Source organism: Dermacentor albipictus, chromosome 6 (genome assembly GCF_038994185.2).
Source record: "Dermacentor albipictus isolate Rhodes 1998 colony chromosome 6, USDA_Dalb.pri_finalv2, whole genome shotgun sequence".
Classification (NCBI taxonomy): domain Eukaryota; kingdom Metazoa; phylum Arthropoda; class Arachnida; order Ixodida; family Ixodidae; genus Dermacentor; species Dermacentor albipictus.
Window position 1 is genome coordinate 92,504,886 of NC_091826.1, and position 18,385 is coordinate 92,523,270.

An 18,385-nucleotide genomic window follows, 5' to 3' on the forward strand; every position below is an offset into this window, starting at 1 on the left:
TGGGTACCTTAAAAATAACACGCAATATACGAAACATAGTAAATGGGAATGATTGATCGGGTTTACTGTCCTAAACACCACACGTGTTACGAACGACAGTTTAAGTGCTAGTCAAATTTTTTTCTGGGCAAAGATGAACAAAATATTAAGGATAACAACCGCGCATTCGGGTTCGTGTATCGGGATCTGAGCGTACAGAATGTACTGTTTCCTTTCATCCACGATATCACGCTGCTTCCGAAGTGAGGAATCAAACCTATCCCTTGCTCAGCAGTGCTCAAAATGTCGTCCAACAATCCTGAGCATCTGGCGTCTGTGCTTAGGACATCGGGTCAAAGAGCCTTGGGTCAGTGGGCATGTGACCCTTGCTATTTTCCAATCTTCAGTGGACCTCGTTCACTCATCTTGAGTTACTAAGTATGTGGTGCTTCAATGACAAAGCAATCGTTAATAGTTTTCGTGCTCAGCAGAATCAAACGCGCATCATACACATCCAGGCAATATTATGGGAATGCATACTCGTACACGAGCAGCGCAGTGGAATACGCGGTGGCGCCCCTAGCTGGCGCTGCCTGTCCAGAGATAAGCGCGAGAGAGGAACCAGGCAGTAGCTGTACATGGCTCATACATGGAAAACACGGGGAATGCGGGAGCTGGAAATTGAAGACGATGAGCGAAACTGCGAACAAAGAAAAGCAGTAGGCAACGTTTCGACAAGTCCACTTGTCGAAATGTTGGCTCCTGCTTTCGCGTTGTTCTCGTTTTGCTTATGCTTCAAACATGACGCTTTTTTTGCGGCGGCAATGCGGTGTGCCGCCTGAATGCTGATATCATTAAATTTTAAAGCCATCCTGTGACAATTTTAGCTAGATTTCTTTTTGTTCAGTTGCAGCTACATGAGATCGCTATGGTTATCCTTACTCGTCTCGACCATGTGGGAAGGTCACCAATGCCTTGCATGTTTCAGGAATGTCGAGGCTGCCGCTGACATGACGTGTCACTTTAGATTGAATATTAGTGTGTCGCTATCTTCTAGCAAATACTTTACTTTGGTCGCTTACCTCTCTGTTGCTTCCGCCTGAGCCTCGAAGGTTCCACCTTGAAAATCTGGATTGGCATCACAGGAGCTTATGGCACTCAAGTCCATGCATTCACGAAGTTGCTGAACAGCTGAGTGACCAAGGCGCAAAACGAAACCATTATTCATGAGAGAAAAAAAAAACAGACTGGTCAATCATTAACTTGCTGACTTACATGCTAAGATTCTTGCGGAAAATGCAATTGTGTGTGTGTGTGTGTGTGTGTGTGTGTGTGTGTGTGTGTGTGCTTTTTTTGCTAATCGAGGTTCCGCTTGAAGTGCGAAGCGTTGACAAGAACAGGCGTACTATGCGACGTCTTGGGAAAGCACTGAGGCGCAGTTTCTGTAATCACCTCTTTTAGTTCTTAATGACGAGCTAACTCGAGGCATGATAAGCGCTGGACCTACTTAGTATGTATGTATGTATGTATGTATGTATGCATGTATGTATGTATGTATGTATGTATGTATGTATGTATGTATGTATGTATGTATGTATGTATGTATGTATGTCTAGTGAGTGTACGTGGCATATTTTCTATCTGAAGATTTTTGCTGCGAGTCATCGGCGCAGCTTAAATTTATTTTTTCCTGTTTCGAAGCTGATCCTTTTTTTCCTGAAATTCCCGACCACTACTCTTTTTGACGGGCTAGCTGGGATAGCCTGCAAGTGGAAGAACGAATTTTATAGAAATTCGCGCTTCCCTTTCAATATTTGTCGTTCACGCTAACACTGACAAAACATCATCATCATCAGTCTGGTTGCTGCCACTGCAGGGCAAAGGCCTTTCCCATACTTCTCCAACAACCCCGGTCTTGTACTAATTGTGGCCATGTCGTCCCTGCAAAATTCTTAATCTCATCTGCCCACCTAACTTTCTGCCGCCCCCTGCTAGCTTCCCTTCCCTTGGAATCCAGTCTGTAACCCTCAATGACCATCGGTTATCTTCCCTCCTCATTACATGTCCTGCCCATGCCCATTTCTTTTTCTTGATTTCAACTAAGATTTCATTAACGCACGTTTGTTCCCTCACGCAATCTGCTCTTTTCTTATCCCTTAGCGTTACACCCATCATTCTTCTTTCTATAGCTCGCTGCGTCGTCCTCAATTTAAGTAGAACCCTTTTCGTAAGCCTCCAGGTTTCTGCCCCGTAGGTGAGTACTGGTAAGACACAGCTGTTATACACTTTTCTCATGAGGGATAGTGGCAACCTGCTGTTCATGATTTGAGAATGCCTGCCAAACGCACCCCAGCCCATTCTTATTCTTCTGATTATTTCCGCCTCATGATCCGGATCCGCCGTAACTACCTGCCCTAAGTAGATGTATTCCCTTACCACATCCAGTGCCTCACAACCTATTGTAAATTGCTGTTCTCTTTCGAGACTGTTAAACATTACTTTAGTTTTCTGCAGATCAATTTTTAGACCCACTCTTCTGCTTTGCCTCCCCAGGTCAGTGAGCATGCATTGCAATTGGCCCCTTGAGTTACTAAGCAAGGCAATATCATCAGCGGATCGCTAAGGTATTCCCCATTAACATTTATCCCCAATTCAACCCAATCCAGGTCTCTGAATACTTACTGTACACACGCTGTGAATTGCATTGAAGAGATCGTCTCTCCCTGCCCGACGCCTTTCTTTATCGGGATTTTGTTGCTTTCTTTATGGAGGACTACGGTGGCTGTGGAGCCGCTATAGATATATGTCAGTATTTTTACATTCGGCTCGTCTACACCCTGATTCCGTAATGCCTCCATGACTGCTGAGGTTTCGACAGAATCAAACGCGTTCTCGTATTCAATGAAGGCTATATATAATGGTTGGTTATTTTCCGCACATTGCTCTATCACCTGATTGATAGTGTGAATATGGTCTATTGTTGAGTAGCCTTTACGGAATCCTGCCTGGTCCATTGCTTGACAGAAGTCTAAGGTGTTCCTGATTCTATTTGCGATTACCTTAGTAAATAGTTTGTAGGCAACTGACAGTAAGCTGATCGGTCTATAATTTTTCAAGTCTTTGGCATCCCCTTTCTTATGAATTAGGATTATATTAGTGTTCTTCCAAGACTGCGGTACGCTCGAGGTCATGAGGCATTGCGTATACAGGGTGGCCAGTTTCTCTAGAACAATCTGCCTTCCACCCTTCAACAAATCTGCTGTTACCTGATCCTCCCCAGCTGCCTTCCCCCTTTGCATAGCTCCCAATGCTTTATTTACATCTTCCGGCGTTACCTGTGGGATTTCGAATTCCTATAGACTATTCTCGCTTCCATTATCGTCGTGGGTGCCACTCATGCCACAAAACAATTTGTGTTCTAACATTAGACAACACGGATTGTTGGTCGCAGAATCACGTGGTTGTTGTAAAATGAGGGCGACGTAGTTACACCGTTGTTCGGCTAATTCCGCTTTAAACCCTACAGAGTGATTGAGTTTCCTAGATGTCTAGCGTTGCCCTAACCCATGTGACCTATCTCTTTCAAGTGCTGGCGAATGCAGGCAGCTTACGATGTGAGAAAAGGAGGGTGGCAGCGCTGGTTGCGCCATGGCTGCATGCTGTATGTCGCGCTTTATTTTATTTCCAAATGTAGCCTGGCTTCCACTATCTTGGCTGGGCAAAGCCGGATGTGTTGTCAAGACCCATACTTTCCGAAAATTTTCACGTATTTATTCAATCTGTGGAGATGCTTGTAAGTGCATTGTGATGTGACTGTGCATGTCGTCGTCAGAATACGAAGGGTTTTAAAACATAACTAGAAAAGGGTAAGTTCTTGAATGTTTAATTCTTCTGACAATCCGCACACAGCAGCAAAGGTCACTCAAGGACCGACCCGTGAGTCTGAGTCCGAGTGAGCCTGGCTGAGTAGAATTCTTTCAAGCTTGAGTAGGACTGAGCGCAGCTATCTAGAATATTGGTGAGTCTCAGTCCGGGTTAGGCCCTAAACAGAAAATAACATTTTTGAGTTAATTTACAAGAAGACCATTTAAATAAGCTGTGCAAATACAGAGCTTTTTCTTTATTAGTTTCTCACACAGCCTTTAAAACTCACTCGTGCTCATTGCTATCTACTCACTGTCGTAACTAAACTAGTACTAGTACATTCTCATTCATTCTTATTGGGTAAGTTCTGGTGATAACTTCCGATTCCCCAGCACATCGTTAAAGGTTGTATCTCTTTCTCTCTCTCAGTTTTGATATCACTACTCCATGTCTGGAGGAAAAACAAGTGTATGGTGAAAACTTACACTGGCAGCTTTCTTGAGACGTGATTTCTCCACGAAGCACAGTGTAGCCGCGCTCCATGCGAGCGAACTTCTTTTTTTCGGCATCTGTGCAGCTGCCGTAAAAATCTTGCTTGCAATGGTTGTTTTCGGGTAAACCTTGTGGATTGCTGTAGGTGGAGAAATAAAGAGACGTTTACGCTAAGCTTCTTCATATTGTCATTTTCAAGCCTCATTTGGTACCCTAAACATAAGATATTGCAATATGTTTTTATTCCAATCTTCTGACGTCAACTCTGCATAACCACCGACGCAAGCATATGGCGGTGACTCGCAGGGTCGTCTAACAGACCAGTGTAACGCTCTCCTCTTTTATAGGAGGACACTTTTGTTTCCTTTAAAAACGAATTGCTTACACTGAGCAGCTTGTCTTATCTAATTGGCTGATAAGAGGCGAGGAGAGCGCTGAAGTGTAAAGGGATTTGTTGGGGCTGAGCCAGGGCAAAAAATTGATAACCGGATCTAGAGTGTGGTGCCTGCCTCTGCCAGTCACAGAATGTTCCGCATCATTGTCGTAGCTACCATTACGCACTTTACTGATCTCTCCACGTTGTATGAAACGTCGCATTTTTTAGACATTTAACTTTAGGATGAAGAACTTGTCACAGCACAGAGAAGCTCACATGAAAACACCAAGACACCCGCCACGGCGGCTTAGTGGCTATGCGGTTGCGCTGCTAATGATGAAGTCACGGGATCAAAACCAGGCCGGGGCAGCCGCATTTAGGTGGGGGTGAAATGCAAAAACGACTATTCAGAGAGAGTTAAAGATCCCCTTGTGGTCAAAATTAATCTGGAGTCCCCCGCTAAGGCGTGCCTCATAATAAAATGTTGGTTTTGTCACGTAAATCCCGAGAATTCAGTTATAATATGCCAATAGCAACGCCGATTACGAATACAATGGCCCTTGCATCAGCGAAATGAGATCCACCCGCAACTGAACAGCAGCTATAATTGTGCGCTCGAGTTCAGTCCATGGTGGTATGAGCGAATTATTCAACGAAGAGAACAAAGGCCATTGGAACAATGCCTTGTTTTTTGCACTCTCATTTTAAGCAAATGCTTTTTAACTTAACCGCCTCTTTTCCAAAAGTCTACTACGACATTGCGTGCGGCAATTATCAAAGCCTGTGAATATGACAAACAAGCAAACATTTGTTGAGTGCTTAAATACACTTAAAGGCATCCTGTTGTTACTGCTAGATATTTGTACAACAATGCAAAAAGGTTTCAAAACTATGTCTGAGGCGTCTGTCTGAACTTGGACAGGCTGCAACGAAGGGGCACTGTAAAGGTGTTCAGGTTGATAGTGCCTGTTGAGTGTTTTCTAAATGTGACATTTGTAACACGCAGCTTTGCACTAAAGATATATTAATTATTCTGTTTCGTTCTTGCATAAGGAAACTACGGCTAACGATTGCTTTTCCGAATGACAACAAACTAAGCTTTCTTTTCATAGAGCATCATTTATCTAACGGCCGTGTGTGCCGGCATCACGCCCCCGTTCAGAGAAGAGCCTCTTACCCTACAGCTCAGTGCATTCATACTTAATAAAGTTATGTTGAGGAACGGCTATGTCGCGGTCTTGCCTTCACACTGCGCGCAGCAGCTTGGACTCACCGGCGCCCATTTTGCGAATGCCGGGTTCGGCAGACACTTTGCTACGTAACAATGCTCGATGGACTTTAGCATACTTTGAACATACAAAACTTGACAAGAGCAAGCAAAACAGCTTTCGCAGTAACGCGTAACTGTCGTTCCTTGTTTGCACCGTATGGCTCATAGCGTCGAAGGGGAGCGAGAAAGGACAAAGAAATTTTACACTATGAGGCAGAAAGTGAATGAAAGTGACAGTGGGACTATGCAAGTGTCGGTAAGAAACATAAAAATAAATATTGGCGGCTGCCACAATACATGCGAAATCCCCTTTCGTCCTTGTTACATCAGCAAACTGCGTCAGTGGTGTGTCAAGGACTACCTCAGAGAACATGACTTGCCTCGAGAGGCACGAAAATCAATAAACGGATCAACACTGCAATGAATCGATTTCTGGTTATTGGAGCGAGGCGAAAGAAACAACACATATCTTACCCGTTGCATAAGCTTGCCAGATAGCTATCTTTTTGGTCAGCACTTGTTAGAAGTGTCCTATATTCGGCGGCAATACCCCAATGGCAAGCTGTGATGCCCTGCTTGTCGCAAGATTGTTGACCACCGCCACCTTCAAAGCAAGCACATGTAAAGGTTAAGGTGCAGGATGCAGATAAGAGCCATGGACATTGACAAATACACTAATTTGCGTTTTTATTTTATCATAGAAAAAATATCTGAGGGAACCTAAGCACTTATTAATTTTGAATGCGAAAGCAATATTTTCCGACTGGACGCCGCTGAGATATGCATCGAGTTATGAGCGTCTCGCGGGGAAGCGAGCGCGTTGAGACGATTGGCGCGCTTTGATGATGATGATGTTGATGATGTTGTTGTTGATTATGATTATGATAGTGATCTAACGAAAGGAGAGAAGCTTTGATTTGGCCTTACCGAGGCGCAGTTTAGAGCGCGGGAGAGAGCTTACGCCGACAAGGAGCGCGCGTATAGACAGTTTTATCGAGGGTGCCGCCATATTGCGATTGCAGCGCCGTCTATCGTGCGGCGCCATGCTGGTATGTGGGATCTCGCTGGAGTATGCACGGTTGACGGGCTTCTGACGATAAGTGGCAAGTTTTCTCTCTCTTTCCAGAGGTTTGAACAAGCTGTTTGGATTGCAGAACTTCTTAGCGTGTCGTCACTAAGCTCTTGCCATCGATATAGCCGGAAGATCGAACGGCGATCGGCGTAGAGGCGCTCCCGCAGCTTTCCCCAAGACCGAAATGTCGTAGCCGCGTTCGTAGCGCTACGATTTGCTTCTTCAGCAGCGGTTCGTACTTTAATTGCGAGGAGGTGCCATAACGTGTACCGATCAGTGAACACAGTTATCCAGACTACGCGGCGCACATGCCACATCCCTTGGCCTGTGGCACGATACGATGTTGTTGATGATGACGCTGATCATTTATTGGCATCCCCTTTGAAGCAGCCTCTTCTCGGTGACAAATAGTCACCTTGCCTGCCCGTGTTAACCAGGTCCAGCTACACGTTCCATGCAACTGCTACATCCAACTGCTACATGTCCGGACACCTGGTGGAATACAACACAACTGCCCTGCAAAGTTCGCAGCTACCGACGCTATGCGGCGCGCATGTCACATCGCGTGACGCAGTGTTAATAATGATGATGCTGATTTATTGGCATTCCCCTTGAAACGGGACGCGGACAAGCAGTCACCTAGACTGCCTGATTTGTTCACGAATGCTATGCATGTTTCTCATTCTAAAATGTTTTGTAGACCTTCTTAATCGTACGTTTTTTCCTCAAGCCTTCTCTATTTACCTTTCACCACTACCTTTGCAACTGCTACCTGGCGTGCCACCTGGTATAAAAATATGCAACAGCAATACAATGTGTGCGCGTATCGACTCTACGGGGTGCACCTCTCACATCATGTGACAACTGGCACGATGTCATGGAAAAAGGAAAATAGTTAGGAGGGAGCGTCTCGCAAGGCGATTAAAGCGATATGCATCAACTGCCTGATATCTGTGGACAAGAAGCTGAAAATGTAGGACTAAGATTTAGTTTTAAAGAATCAGAATTTATGGTATTCCATGAAAAAAGTAAATACACAGTGTTAATGCAGGGCCAGGAAATACCTCCAATAATAGAATACGTCCGTCCTGTTGTGTATGTGTGTGCTTGCAAAAGCAAGCAAATAATACTGCCGAGTTTTATATGTTGACCAATAGGGACCATCTTTGATCTTGCTGTGAAATAAGTCCGAAGGCAGAACAGCCCTAAGTGCGAAAACATAAGTGCATTTTTTTTTACCAGACCGTTCTTTAGCCTTTGCTGACCATCGCTGCTGGATGAGGCGGTCTTGCTGCAAAGCTCACACACAGGAAAGAAAAGAAGGAATCGCGCGTCCGAAATGGGGAATGAGACTCAGTTGCCCAGCAACGCAGCCATACACTCTAAATATTAGGTCACAATTTTCTTTTCATGGATTTGTTTCATTGTTTGCCTTTTATTTGATGCCCCCCGTTAGCAGTCTTAGGCTGCGTCACGTACTTTCCGGGGGCTATCTATCGATCTATTTATGTTTCTATCTATGTATCTAACCGTTTTTCTGCCTACTTGGGTCACTGAGTGGTCAGAGATGGAACGGGTATCAGATCGTGCAGCTGTGCTGAGGTCAGTGCATGGCAGCTTCGAACAAACGTGTACCTTAGATACTATCTTAAATATTCTTTGGGTATCTTGTATCTGTATCACGATACCTCTGGCAGGACGTGTATCAGTATCGGTATTTCCGATGCATAAAAGAATGTGTCATGTAGTTTAAGATACAAGATATTGCTATTGCAACTTCACCATGTGAAATTATAAACTTTGGCTGAACTTTGCGCATGCCGGCTCACGCTGGCTGGCTCAGGCAGCCCGCGACGCTGTGGAGTCTGAACAATCTACATCGCCGGCGACCGTAATTTCTGCAGTAGCGGAACGTGGCCGTTTACGCTAGTACACGTACCGCAGATTTTGTAAGGGAGCGGAAGGACGCAGGAAAACGAGCGAAGAACGCAGCCAAATCCACCATCGTACACTCTGCAGATACAGGGCCTGTGGAGGGGCCATTAACGCAAACATTACTCGCAGTGCAAAACTCGAAGAACCACTCAGCGGCTTCCAAAGTGGACATTACTGCTTTCGTATTCTCAACTCAAAAGAAGTGTTTAGATGTCCTCGGATATTTTTAGAGGTACGTTGGATGGATGCGGCAGTTTTTATGGAAGCACGTCCGATTTTGTACACCCCAACCTTTATGTACCCCGAAAGGGGTCTTCAAGGGAAATACAGTAATGGGATGTGATGTTTCAGTTGGTTTTTCCCTGTTTTTCGTTAGGATTGTCGGCATAAGCACGCTGAACAGCTTAATACATGCTTCCTTCGCGTAAGCGCCCCTTCTATGTCTGTCGCATTCCTTTTTCGGCGCAGCCTGCGGAGATTGGCCTGCTAATCAATCCCGTAAGAACAGCCTCGTCTGCTTCCATAGCGTTGATGCGGACTTTCACAGCAAGAGAAAGGCATTCTATTCGCTGCCCTCAAACTCGATACACGTAGAGTGCGCGTCACCCGTGTAGAAAGCCCGAACCGCGCACGCAGGGAGGCGCCATAGCTAGCCAGCGACGTGTAATGGTAGTAGCTGGGCGCGAAATAAACGAAGCTTGTCTGTAACTGAGGGCAAGCATGTCCAGATTAGGCGACGCAGGCTGGCTGCGTACCGCTGCTTGGCATTTACTCATAGTCACCTCATCACCACTACTGAAGCTTAGCAAGTGGCTTTTTCAGTTGCTGTAATAACGACTGCCTAAAAATCATTAGACAAGTGGCCGCATTACTTTTGTGGAGTTGTGCTTTGCGACGGCACCCATTTTCCTACGCTTCACGTACATTCAACTCTAAACCCTTATTTTCTGAGGCGTGTAATGCATAGAGCCGCTTATACACACCGATTTCACTACGATGACGGGCTTTGAGCCGGGCTAACACGGATTGCTGTCGAAACGCGCTACCGCACGTATGCGTCCTTTCCATTTGACCAGGTTCCTAGCTCTTGCAGTGGACGACGAGAAGGTACGCGTTTATGAAAAGCATCAGTGTATCTATTTTAACTACTGTATTGTGAGGGTAGTATGAAGCTTCGCGGAACGCGGTTGCGAAAGGGCGTTGTCCTAGCGGATTCGCTTTCCCGACACGTGTTTAGGGCGACAAGCTGAATCCTTCCCGCGTGCGCCCACCGTAGCTTTAGGCACTCCGAATTATTTTAAGCAAATGAACAAATCGACCAAAACGTGTCCCACGGGTAAAGACACTATTTGTCACCCGTGTCCCACGGGTAATGCCCCTATTTTCGGGAAAGGCGTGTCTTACCTTGGGCGACAACGAGTGGCGCGAAAAGCACAAGGGCCCCTGCGAGCATTGACAGCAGTTTCGTCGTCATTCTCTGAAGCGAGCCGCTGCGTCAAAATGTCCAGAGGGATGTGGTCGAGCGGTGAGACCTTAAGTACTACGCCACAGGGTATTGCTAAACGGGTGATATAATTCCTCCGTTAGCTGCGGAAGCATTGCACTGGGCACGCCTGCCGTTATCAACTTGTGTATTGCGTGACCTTTTCGCAAAACGTGCCGTCACACACGAATTCCTCCTCTCTATCAGGGGACGTGGAGGAGTCACAGATTAGACCGTAGGGCGCCGCTTGCACCCTGACGGGGCCAACGCTACGACATGCAAACTTGCCTTTATCGGTAGGCGCAGCGCGCGCGAGTGCTCGGCAGGCGCGTTCCCCTCCTCGCCTTCCGCCCCTCCATATGTGCTCTGGGCCACGCACTCTCAAGCTCCGTGATAAGGGGGCATGCGTGGATGCGCGTCGCGAGAGGCAGCTTTGAGAGCTCTATGACGACGGCGGCATAAATATCAGACCGCCGTTTCGATTTGTGGCATCACCCCAAATATCAAAGGTCTCTCCTAGGGGCACGTACAGTAATGCACTCGAACTGTCACAGTGCCCTTCCATAATAACGATTGCTCTGCTTAAATGCACGTGTTGATTGCGATATCGAAACAACTCATCGCACTAAACCACGACTACTCAAGCTGAGGGTTGGCTGTGGGAACGTTCATACCGACAAGGACGTGTTGCCAGGCCATCGTGTACGCTTTGCGGTTGCTGCGAGATGCTTCAGCGCGCAATATCGGAGTGTTCCCCCTAACATCCCTCAGCAGAATTCGCTAGTGCGGGATTATCACCTTCCTGGCCTGCAGTGCACGACACTCGATCAATGTTTATACCCCAGTGGTTGTGCGTCTCGACGCAATCAGGCGCATAGCACTCTCCTTACTCTTCTAAAAGAAACCGTCCAAGGTTCACGTATGTAACATATTTCTATTTACGGGTGACGGTACCTCCAACAATATTTCTTATATTTCGACATCTTTAGTGGCATGACCAGCTGTCACCGGCCCTACTCGGTGTTTCCTGTACTCACTGCGTTCTTCTTATTTCTTCGAGTTTAGCCATCTTGTTCTTGCTTTCCTCTTTTTTCTCCTCCTTCTTAGCTTCTATTTGTATGTTTCTATCTCCTCCTTTCTGAATAGTAGGCCCGCGTTGTGCCCCTTCCGGTGGCAGCAGTTGCCAGCCTGCTCCTCGCTTTCCCTGTCTTGTCTAATGCATTGATGTTCTCAAAGCAAATACTACTACTACTACAACAACTACTACTGCTACTACTACTACTACTACTACTACCACTACTACTACTACTACTACTACTACTACTACTACTACTACTACTACTACTACTACTACTACTAATAATAATAATAATAATAATAATAATAATAGTAATAATAATAATGTTACGCGGATGTTGGGAGTATAGAAGATTCTATTTACAATATATATATACAAAATGAGTTTGAGTGAGGATGGCTAACCACCATCAACACGAAGCGGCCAGCGACTCGCGATCTTGTTGCTCTCTTCGTTCATTCTTCCATAATAATAATAATAATAATAATAATAATAATAATAATAATAATAATAATAATAATAATAATAATAATAATAATAATAATAATAATAATAATAACATAACTATCAGACAGAGCAGAAGATCATACTATCTTACATTTGTTCACGTTTATCTGGCTAAACAAACAAGGTTTTTAAAGCGCAAAGTTGTGCACTAAACTTTTATTTTCTGTTTTTTTCCTGTACGTCTTGAGAGCCCAAGGTTCTATAGTGATGCGTCATTCCGCGGCGTCGCAAATGTTTACTTAATCCTGTGATAAACATCTTACTCTTGCAAAAACTAATGTAGTTGTTGTAAAAGCTACTTCGCTTTTAACTCTTAACGCCTGGTGTAACAAAAAAGATGCGTCGCTGAGCTAGCCTCATTGCCTGGGCTATGTACTGGGCCAGTTCGCACTATTGTCAGGTTTGTGCCCCAACTGGTCGCTTGGAATATTTTCTTCGTGCTTCTCCCTTACAGACTCAGGAGATATTTTTCTCATGTGAACTCTGCTACCGAGCATGTGCCTCAGCCTTCTGATCGCTGCCACTGTGGTCGTGAGATTGTGCACGTACATCGGCTCCAGCCGTTCGATGATCCCGCCATTTAGCCATGCGCGTAGTTTGTCAGGATGGCGTCTTTCCCGTCAGGGTTCAATTTTAATGAAGAAGAAGCTGCGGAAAGCAAGGGCCAGCATACCGTAAAGCTATTTTGTTCTGTTCCTGTTCCAAAATTGCCGACACCGCTCGCTCATCTGTCGAATTTTTTGAGGCCGCGCCCATTTTTCCTCCCCGTCAAGCGACGTCAGGAGTGCTCAAAAACCGCCAAGGCAAAGTGACGTTTACGCACTCATTATGCTAACTTATGCCGAACGAACCCGTCGAATTCGTGGAATAACCGGTGAGTGCCCCGTTCCGTTTGGAATAGAAAATGGCGGCCTTCTTGATTGCGTTGGCGGCTGCGGCGGCTCGTCAGCCTGGGCGCGGGAGGCGGGAGCCCGAGGATGCGTTTGACATGCCAGGGCATGTGTTTCGGCGGCACTTTCGCCTGAAGAAACAAACTGTGCGGTGGCTGTGCGATGAAGTAGCGGAGGAACTCGGAGGCGTGAGAACTTCAGCGCTGTCGGTGAAGCGACAAGTGTTGTGCGCGCTGCGGTTCTTCGCAACGGGCAGCTTTCAAGCCTCGGTAGGGAGTGAGGAGACGATCGGCGTGACCCAGCCTGCGGTCAGCAAGTGTGTGCGACGCGTGGCGAAGGCAATCGTCCAAGCCGGGGCCCGCAACAAGTGGATCCATTTCCCGAGGACGTCGGAGGAGAAGGCGGCTGTGAAGGAAGCGTTCCTTCGACACGGCTCCATGCCCGGCGTCATCGGATGCGTGGAAGGCAGCCTTATAGCCATCATCGCACCGAAGGGAGAGCAGAAGTCGGCATTCATGTGCCGCAAAGGCTACTACGTCCTCAACACAATGTTCGTAAGTACCTTAATTTTTGTCTGATTTGCCCATCATGGCGACGCGTGGCTTATGCTGTGCGCGCTCTCGTCAGATCTGGGACGCAGGCATGCAGATCCTCGCCGTCGACGCTCTGCGACCGGGGTCAGACCACGACGCCAACGTCTGGAGAACTACGTGGTTGCGTCGTCTTTTCCAGGAGGGGCATATTGCCAAGGCCGGCGAACACCTCCTCGGTGAGCAGCGGTGAAATTTTGTAGAATTCTGGCCGCATGCAGCAAAGCGGGCTCGCGCCTCAAGAGAATATTGAAGCCCGAATGGTATCTGCACGAAACAAAGTGACAGCACACGTGCGCTGTAATTTAAACTAATTTTTAATATGAGTGTACAGTGCACGTGTTGTCACATTCTTTTTTACACTGATAGTCATTTATGAATGAAGACTACACAAAGAGCTGCCTTGCGGCAAATAGGGATGCTACTATGTCCCAGCTAGTGTTATCTGTAATCACATCTGCGTCAGGTGCTCAGCCTGTATATTTCTTTATTGCAGCCTTTCTGTAGTAGGTGCATTTTGCATGACCCATGCTTCACCTACTAAACTTTGTGGAGATTACATACCATTTTTGACGATCCTATAGGTGATGGCGGCTATCGCCTAGAACCACGGCTCCTGACCCCAATCACAGGCCACCCTCCCATCCACACTGCAGATGCTGTCATGCGGTCCGTAGTGGAGTGGTGCATTGGGCTTCTGAAGAGCCGCTTTCGCTGCCTTCAGCGATACCGCGCCCTCCACTAGGAACCAGACTGTGCTGCCAACGTCGTTGCAGCATGTGTAGTGTTGCACAACTTGTGTCTTGATGAAGGTGACGTGTTGGATGATGTCAGTGATGACAGCCGCAGCAGCAGCATTGACGATGAAAATGGCACCCTCTCTCCACAGAGAGTTCCCCGAGTGAGGGCAGTGCGCATGATGTACTTGAAAGGCTGTGCTGCCCGGGATAATGTTATTAGCTCATTCGGCACCACTCGGCAGCAGCACCAGCACTACCTGCAAAGGGTGCGAAGGTGGCTGCGTCGACAGCAGCACCGATAGCAACAATTTACACGTTCCTGACACTGCAGGCAGGTGTTTATTACTGCTCTCTACACACCTAATAGAGAGCAGGAACGAATGTGAAGAAATGTGTGCAATTAGTGGATAGCGTGCTGGTTTTTTTTTCAAATCTGCTCAATCCTAACCAGCGTTTTCACGTGTCCTCTGCCAGTGAGCTGTCACTACTGCAGATGATTGCATCATTCCACTGTGACACTACATGAGGGCCTTTTATTTAGTACCTGTGGATGGAACACTTTGTGCTCATCAGCAGAATTTTGTAGCCACTTCCGATTTGGTGCTGCTGCAAATAATTTGCTGCTGCTGCCGTTGCTTCTGTCATCACCGACACTGTCACCGCCATCTGCACTGCATGGGAGGATATCGGTCTTCGTCTCCTCGCTTCTTATTTGGGCTGACGCCAAGCACAACCCCTGTCGCTCCACCATGTGTACTGTTCTCACGCACCTTGTAGGCCCTGCGCTGTTTTGCCACACAGCCACCGCACAGTTCATTGAAATAAGGCCAAGTTATGCCGAGAACGATCGCCTGGCATGTCAAGCGCGCTATTCTCCCTTGGGAGAGTCTACATATGCAAATAGTACTGAAATTGAAGGAACACGAATTGTAAATATTCATTTCAAGTGCCACTTGTATTGTTTAAAATCGTTTACTTATATCTGCATTGTAAATAAAACCATGTGATCCATCTTCACTGCCATCTTTCTTCAAAGCAAATGACAGACAAGTACACAGAGCATGACTTCATGGCGCCAAAACAGCCGTGTGATGTTCACTGCATGAAACCCAGTACACTACCAATGGGCCGTTGACAGATGTTAAATTGCACAAATGTGACACGAGCAGAATGACGTTTTTTTTAACTCGCGCACAACCCTTTATCTTCATTCAGTACTGAACAGCAAGCAAAATGTCTTGTCTATTATGGCGTCAGCATGTTTGCAGCACGAAATAGTTTCTTTTCAATGACTAGTACCGTAATAAGATCACAATATAAAACAGCCATCATATCCTTCTAAGGAACGACAAGGGAGAAAATGCTTGGCACTTCAACGGTATTTCATATAACGGCTGCAAGAGCAGCCTGGCAGCGAATGTGAAAATTGTGCCCACATCGATGACTCCATTATGTATGTGACAAACTGTGCTCAACTACAATGGGCACTAGGCTGTATTGCTATCATAGGTAAGGACACCTGAAACATCACAATAACTATCACAAGTAACAAGCGCTTGGTGTTAAAAAAATTCAAATTCGGCCACTTTGCATTGCGTAGGCACGAAAGGTTTGGCATTGCAAACATGACATACATAGAGCATGAAAATTCATTTCCAGTTATGACAGCATTGTAGTTAAGTGCACTTGTATGTGTGCGAGACAATGTCGAAGTTGTCGTAAAAGTGATTGCACATTGTATGTCTTCCTTGGAAAAACGGTGTAAATTGAAACATATCATCATCATCATCATCATCATCATCAGCCTGGTTACGCCCACTGCAGAGCAAAAACCTCTCCCATACTTCTCCAACTACCCCGGTCACGTACTAATTGTGGCCATGTTGTCCCTGCAAACTTCTTAATCTCATCCGCCCACCTGTCTTTCTGCCGCCCTCTGCTACGTTTCCCTTCCCTTGGAATCCATTCCGTAACTCTTAATGACCATCGGTTATCTTTCCTTCTCATTAGGTGTCCTGCCCATGCCCATTTCTTTTTCTTGATTTCAACTAAGATATCATAAACTCGCGTTTGTTCCCTCACCCAATCTGCTCTTTTCTTATCCCTTAATGTTACACCTATCATTCTTCTTTCCATAGCTCATTCTGTCGTCCTCAATTTAAGTAGGACCCTTCTCGTAAGCCTCTAGGTTTCTGCCCCGTACGTGAGTACTGGTAAGACACAGCTGTTATACATTTTTCTCTTGAGTGATAATGGCAACCTGCTGTTTATGATCTGAGAATTTCAATCTGAGAATCTGAGATCTCAGATTCTCAGATCAATCTGAGATCTGAGAATTTCAATCTCATGATCCGGATCCGCAGTCACTACCTGTCCTAAGTAGATGTATTCCCTTACCACTTCCATTGCCTCACTACCTATCGTAAACTGCTGTTCTCTTCCGAGACTGTTAAACGTTACTTTAGTTTTCTGCAGATTAATTTTTAGACCCACACTTCGTCTTTGCCTCTCCAGGTCAGTGAGCATGCATTGCAGTTGGTCCCCTGAGTTACAAAGCAAGGCAATATCATCAGCGAATCGCAAGTTATTAAGGTATACTCCATTAGCTCTTATCCCCAATTCTTCCCAATCCAGGTCTCTGAATATCTCCTGTAAACACGCTGTGAATAGCGTTAGAGAGATCGTATCTCCCTGCCTGACGCCTTTCTTTATTGGGATTTTGTTACTTTCTTTATGGAGGACTACGGTGTCGGTGGAGCCGCTGTAGATATCTTTCAGTATTTTTACATATGGCTCGTTTACACCCTGATTCCGTAATGTCTCCATGACTGCTGAGGTTTCGACAGAATCAAACGCTTTTTCGTAATCAATGAAAGCTATATATGAAGGTTGGTTATATTCCGCAAATTTTTCTGTCACCTGATTGATAGTGTGAATATGGTCTATTGTTGAGTCGCCTTTACGGAATCCTGCCTGGTCCTTTGGTTGACGGAAGTCTAAGGTGTTCCTTACTCTATTTGCAATTACCTTAGTAAATACTTTGTAGGCAACGGACAGTAAGCTGATCGGTCTATAATTTTTCAAGTCTTTGGCGTCCCCTTTCTTATGGATTAGGATTATGTTAGCGTTTTTCCAAGATTCTGGTACGCTCGAAGTCATGAGGCATTGCGTATACAGGGGGGCCAGTTTCTCTAGAACAATCTGCTCACCACCCTTCAACAAATCTGCTGTTACCTGATCCTCCACAGCTACCTTCCCCCTTTGCATAGATCTCAAGGCTTTCCTTACTTCTTCCGGTGTTACCTGTGGGATTTCGAATTCCTCTAGATTATTCTCTCTTCCATTATCGTCATGGACGCCACTGGTACTGTATAAATCTCTATAGAACTCCTCAACCACTTCAAATATCTCATCCATATTAGTAATGATATTGCCGGCTTTGTCTCTTAACGCATACATCTGATTCTTGCCAATTCCTAGTTTCTTCTTCACTGCTTTTAGACTTCCTCCGTTTCAGTTTCAGCATTTTCAGTTCTATCCATATTACACTTCCTTATGTCAGCTGTCTTAGGCTTGTTAAATAACTTCGAAAGTTCTGCCAGTTCTATTCTAGCTGTAGGGTTAGAGGCTTTCATACAATGACGTTTCTTGATCAGATCTTTCGTCTCCTGCGATAGCTTACTGGTATCCTGTCTAACGGAGTTACCACCGACTTCTCTTGCACACTCCATAATGATGCCCGCAAGATTGTCGTTCATTGCTTCAACACTAAGGTCCTCTTCCTGAGTTAAAGCTGAACACCTGCTCTGTAGCTTGATCTGGTATGCCCGTATTTTCCCTCTTACCGCTAATTCATTGATCGGCTTCTTATGTAACAGCTTCTTCCGTTCCCTCCTCAGGTCTAGGGTAATTCGAGTTCTTATCATCCTATGGTCACTGCAGCGTACCTTGCTTAGCACGTCCACATCTTGTATGATGCCAGGGTTAGCGCAGAGTATGAAGTCTATTTCATTTCTAGTCTTGCCATTCGGGATCCTCCACGTCCACTTTCGTCTATCCCGCTTTCGGAAGAATGTATTCATTATCCGCATATTATTCTGTTCCTCAAA

General features: G+C 45.9%; 1 protein-coding gene across 1 annotated transcript in view; it reads right to left on the bottom strand.

Annotated features, from left to right (window-relative positions):
• LOC139061292 (uncharacterized) overlaps positions 1–10,643 on the bottom strand; it is a 57,797-nt gene extending 47,154 nt beyond the window's left edge. The window contains exons 1-3 of the mRNA XM_070541059.1: positions 10,393–10,643; positions 6,456–6,585; positions 4,329–4,474 (exon numbers count right to left, since the gene is read on the bottom strand). Of these exons, the coding sequence (XP_070397160.1) occupies positions 4,329–4,474; positions 6,456–6,585; positions 10,393–10,462 (346 nt within the window). The 5' untranslated portion in view covers positions 10,463–10,643. The remainder of the gene's footprint in view (positions 1–4,328; positions 4,475–6,455; positions 6,586–10,392) is intronic.
• Positions 10,644–18,385: the final 7,742 nt, after the last annotated feature.